At 39.8% G+C, this 5668-nt stretch overlaps 1 protein-coding gene across 1 annotated transcript in view; it reads right to left on the bottom strand.

Annotated features, from left to right (window-relative positions):
- The window catches only part of TTC21A (tetratricopeptide repeat domain 21A), a 76703-nt gene that overhangs the window by 18775 nt on the left and 52260 nt on the right, over positions 1 to 5668 (bottom strand). Inside the window, exons 16-19 of the mRNA XM_014519619.2 lie at positions 2073 to 2145; positions 1766 to 1876; positions 1467 to 1605; positions 1066 to 1169 (exon numbers count right to left, since the gene is read on the bottom strand). Of these exons, the coding sequence (XP_014375105.1) occupies positions 1066 to 1169; positions 1467 to 1605; positions 1766 to 1876; positions 2073 to 2145 (427 nt within the window). The remainder of the gene's footprint in view (positions 1 to 1065; positions 1170 to 1466; positions 1606 to 1765; positions 1877 to 2072; positions 2146 to 5668) is intronic.

A 5668-nucleotide genomic window follows, 5' to 3' on the forward strand; every position in this document is an offset into this window, starting at 1 on the left:
GCATTTCCTACTGGTTTAGTTAGATGGCTCCCCATCCTCACATTACTGACTTCTGTGAACCTTCCTGTACTATGTGGGAATCTCTGGCACCTCACTTAGAACTATGAATTCCACCAGGCAGCAGAGCGGGCAAAAATTAAGCATTACAAAAGTAAGTCCTTTCTTGGATATAGTTCTTGGTTCATCTGCTTGTTTCAGTACCAGGTGAACATGCTAAAGGGATGAAATCCACCACCGTTTAAAGAGGTAACAGAAGCCTAAGGATTCCAGCGGCACTGAAGAGGGGAATATGACTGTGCTAACCCTGGGCAGAGGGATGCTTTTTTCAGGATCTAATATTCTATCTAACTTTTATGGACACATTTTCCTTTAGCATAATATAACATTTTAATGTGAAACAAGATATTCTTTGACTACCTATAAAGAATAATTAATTAATAGAGTCATACATTTTAAACCCCTTGTTATTCCCAGATGATGTGGATATCTTGAAATAACTCACAACCATATTAAAAACACACTACCACTCTGAGAAAAAAGGATAAACAGAGAACATCATATATAGAAAGATGATCAGTAAAATTTTATACATATGAAGTAAAAAACACTAAAGCCAGATTATTTGCTGGTGTAACTCCATTTAAGTCAATGATAGTGTTACAGCAGCAGATAATATGCGCTATTATTCTTTTATTGTTGAGAATGAATGGAATCAAAAGGCAAGGAATTCCACAGCTTAAGGTCCATGACAGTTATGATTTCTGCTTTTCAAGGATGTGTTTCTGGGAAGTGTAAGAGTATAAATACTAGTTAGAATAAGGCTCAAAAAAGGAGATCATGAATATATTCAAAGCCTATTAGTACTCTTCATAGTTATTGCAGTGCATAGTGAAGTATTTGAGCTATGAATTGAGGGAATGGAGAGCTGAACTCTAATTCTAATCACAGTCATGGAAACTGTATATGTTGAAAGCCTCTGAAAAATTATTCAAACCCTTTATACGAATATATTATTAAGGAAAATGTCTAGCAATATAGAAAGCATATATATCTTTTAGCAATTACCTTCTTCAAAGTTCCCACCACTTCTTCTTGTTTATTGATTTTGTAAACTTTTGCTAGTAAAATCAGGCTCTTGACATCTTTCATCATATAAGGCAAGTCATTAACTAAAAGATTAAAAATGACAATATATTATATTTCTAGCCTAACGTTCTTGGCTATCAAGAAAAAGAATGGATGTCTAGGGCCTATGTTGAAGCATTTACACCATTCTACCCACCCACATATGGAAAAGCAAGGCTTGAAAGACAGCTCTCACACAAGATAATTTAAACATTTGTTGAAAGCTTGAGAGTCTAAAATATAAGTTGCGTAGAATATTTGTTTATGACAAAATTCATATAAGGAATTGTAAATAATTCACAGAACACAACAAGTGTAGTATACATGATGAAAACTGTTACCAAAGTCATGGTCCAAAGCCTGATTCAAAACTCTTTCTGCTTTGCTGAACTTCTTGAGTTTGAGGAGGAGTCCAGCAAGATCATGGCACAAGAAATCCTGCTTACTCATCTTTAGAGCCACTTCATAGTAATTAATAGCCTATATAGCAATTAAAAAGATTCAACAGATTATTCCAAATGCCAAATTACACTAGGTCAAATTACCATATTCATTTGTGATTTGTGATTATTAATTTATTAGTTTTCTTTCTTTGTTCTTACGACTTAAAATACTCAAGAGAAAAAAGAATGTTCAAGACCTTATTATATTGATGTGTTTTCACATATGCTTGTCCAATTTTTCTGGCCAGTGCTGCATCCAAAGGATTCTTCCTTTGAGCTGCTTCATATACTTCCACAGCTTTCTCTGGCTAAGAAAAAAGAAGTTGGAGTTATTTTCATATTTAACATGAACTGTTAAAGAAATATTTTGCCAGTGACTCAGTTATATTTGTTATGCTATAGGAGTGCTCAGTATTATTATGGTTAATAAGAAATCCAGCTTTCTAGTTAAATGTATCTTTTTTCTGAATTTGCTACAGATTTATTGGACAAATTCATGCTAACCTCTTGAATATTCATGTAGGCATCTCCCAAGAGAAGGCTAGTATGAGGACTTGGCAAATGTTCACAAAGTTCACTATAAAAACAGAATTAAGAAGAGAATTTAGAATCAGGGATTAACAAGAAACAAATGTTGCAACCCACTGCATGGAATGTATTTTCATAACTTGATAGACCTTTGGGAAAACAACATCAATTATGTCATATAAAAAGAACCTCAGCTGGTATATATCACAATAGCTTTTTTGACTTTGATAGCCATCCCAGAAGGTTGTACAATCTGAAAGAAGATGAAATACAATACATTAGTGTTACAAACAAATACAGAGGTCAGGGGTGGAAGAATGAAGATATCAGTTGACGTGTCTACATGAGACATTTATTGTGGAGTAGACTAATTAGCTCTGCAGTAAATGTTGCACATCTACACGAGTGCCCCTATTAGGCTGGAGTAATTAATTATGCAACAGGGGAGCTTGTATTTACAAGTACTATCCTGCTGTGGAGTTTTTGACTCCACAGCTGCACACATGTAGATGCTGCCCCGGCTGCCTGCTGGCTAGCCCCACATTGGAGCACTATCATGCCCCAGCTAGCCCTTCCACAGCACATTGAGCCAGGTCAGAGCAGCCCTGGGTTGACAGTCTGACCCCCAGGGCCCCGTGCCAGTTGCAGCTGCTCTGACCCGGCTCAGTGTGCTGTGGTTCTGGTTACACATTCAAACAGCATGCCTGGGAGCAATACACTCCGGAGCAAAAAGAATCAGAGTTTATTGCTTCACATTGATTGCATGTGTAGATGCACCCAGCGATCGGAATTCCTGGCTATGAAGATTAGGCACAGAAGCTGCAGATTTTGAATAAGAAGTAATCATTAGTAGTGCAGGAGTTAATATTCCAACAATCTGATGGCTCCCCAGTAACTTCAGTCCTCAGTCTAGACCATGCTGAGATGGGTCCAGAAATGTGTCCCTTAGGTAATATCCAAAGCATGCCCACAGTAAGGCCTGAATTCAGGCATGGGTGTTTGATTTTACTTCCTGGAGGTAAGTCAGATCCCTGTAACAGCTTCTACAGCCTGCCCCCCACACCTGTTCATCAATCAAGGTTTATCTAGACCTTAAACAGGAGATATGATGTGAGATCACCACTGGTTGCTCAGCAGCACCAATAGGAAGACCTCATGGTATGAAAGAACGGTTTTTGTTTGCAGATCACTAATTTTTTGAAATCAGAGAAGAAACATAGATTTTTTCATCATACCGTTGGGATCTACTGTATTTACTTTATAGCAACCTACAGCTAAAATGTGGTAGACCTGAAGACTGGAAGTCCAGGATAGCAGCTCTTTGGTCCAGACATTGATTCCAAAACAGGTATAGGGAAGTTCTGGTACTGTCAATTTTACAATTAAATAGAATAGCAAAATTGTTATTGTACTTCTGAGTAAAGACATCTCTCTTGCAAGAAAAATAAAATAAAAATAAGGCTGTACAGCTTTACTAAGCATTTTGGACAAATCTATCAGGGTTGGAATGTGTGCACAAATATTATCAAGTGTACGCCCAACAAGGCTAAATTATTATGTTTTGGGGGAGCAGGTACACATTTTATTAATAAGTAAGACTGTTGAAATTAAGGAACGTTCAAACTTCCTATAACCAGCACCAGTTATGTCGGCATGTCTTGAGTGCTGGCATGAAGTGTCGAAATGTTTGTACAGCTGTAACAATCTCATAGACAGTGCTTAAATACCAGTGCATAACAAACGAATCCAAGTTGTTACGAGTTGGGAAAATATGCAAAAAACTATTGATAGGTAAAGCTGCTGAAGAAATATGCAGCCAAGAATAAAAACCTTGACTTTTTAGAGGTTTTAATTCTATAAGTAAAACATCTCTGAGAAAATAACTAGTTCTGCTCAACTAGGAGATTTATATTATTTATCTTGTATCTCTGAAAAACAATCCTGATTGACACTACTGTGTTAATAGTAATGATTCATTTCTTTACTATAATGTCAGTGGGAAAAACCTGTATTTTACCTCTATTTTAACTTCCCCTGTGTTTATTATTATTTTGAAACTGTGTTTTAAGTAGTTTGCATATGTGAGTATACTTGAACATTAAGAAATAGTGCTAACTAAAATTCTGCTTCTTCCCAACACGATGCATAAAGGTAAATGGGAGAAACCAAGAGGAATATGTACCACTGTACATTTATCCTGTGGTGGAGGCACAGGGGACACGTGCCCTCTAGATCTCTGTGTGGGGCAGAGGCAGGTTGCCGCTGGGGGCTGGGCTCTGTTACCCATTGCTGCTACCTCGGGAGCTGCACAACGCCATGTGCCTGCCACCGCCGAGCAGACAGGGGACGCAGCGCAGCCTGGCAGCAGCAGGTACATGACATCACACAGATCCTGAGGAAGTGGGTTGCAGAGCCCCAGCCCACAGTGGCAGCCCACCCCTGCCCCATGCACAAATCTGTGGGGCACATGTCCCCTGTGCCTCCCCTGTGGTGCGCACAGTGGTGGGGAACCATGCCTCCTCCCGCCCCCGCCCCTGGACGAGCTGCCCAGGCTCTGACTGTCACACAACCCGTACGGGGCCCATTCACCCCAGCTCCTGCTCCTGCCTCTGCCCCACTCCCTCCCTCACTGTGGAGGCCTCAATCTTCTCCCCTCCCATGCACCTTCCCTGTCCCCGCACCCTTTCCCCTCCACAGACTTACCTGCTGGGCTGTGTGTATGTGTGTGTCTGTGCCTGTGTGTGTACTCAGCCGCCCAAATAATATTTTCTCCCTCTGCTTATGGTGACTGGGGATGCTTGCCGGCTAGTACCACACTGTAGCACCCTTGTGCCCTAGCCAGCCCCTCCTCAGCATGTTGAGCTGGGGTGGAGCAGCTTCAGGTTGGCAGGCTAACCCTGCAGGTCCCCCGCCAGCTGGGGCATCTGCGCCACAGCTCAATGTGCTGTGGTTCCAGGTGCACGTGTAAATGCTACACTTGGGAGCAATAAAATCCAACACAAACTGCACTGGAGTTTATTGCAACAGGCTAATTGCATGTGTAGATGCACCCAGTATGCAATATTTTTAAAAGGGGTTTAACAAGGAGTATTTTAATGCCTAGACTTTGTTTCCTGAGTTTTAGAGGTACATGGAGCTTCCCTTCAAATTTGTGGCAAAAATATCTGTATGCCCCTCAGAAAATAGCTAAATAATTCCATAGCAAATGTTGGTGTTTTGTATTGATATTACACTTTGCTTGTTTGTTTTTCTTTAGTATACATCCCTAAAGTATCATTTCATTTAAAAAATAATGAATTTTTCCACTATAAAAAAATTACTTGGACTTTGCTTAAATGCTTTAAAAACACCCTAAATAATAGCAATATTTTAAAATAAATTGTATGCCTATTTCTTATTTGCTTTAGTCACAACTTCACCCACAGTTCTGCTTACCAGAAAGATATCTTTTGACCAGAGTATTCTTCAGCTCAAAAGACAAAAGAGTCATTACAAAAGGAAAATTTTCATAGTTTCATAGTTTCTAGGGTCGGAAGGGACCTAGGCAGATCATCTAGTCCGACCCCCTGCCA

The sequence above is a fragment of the Alligator sinensis genome, unplaced genomic scaffold, assembly GCF_000455745.1.
Source record: "Alligator sinensis unplaced genomic scaffold, ASM45574v1 scaffold885_1, whole genome shotgun sequence".
Lineage (NCBI taxonomy): Eukaryota > Metazoa > Chordata > Crocodylia > Alligatoridae > Alligator > Alligator sinensis.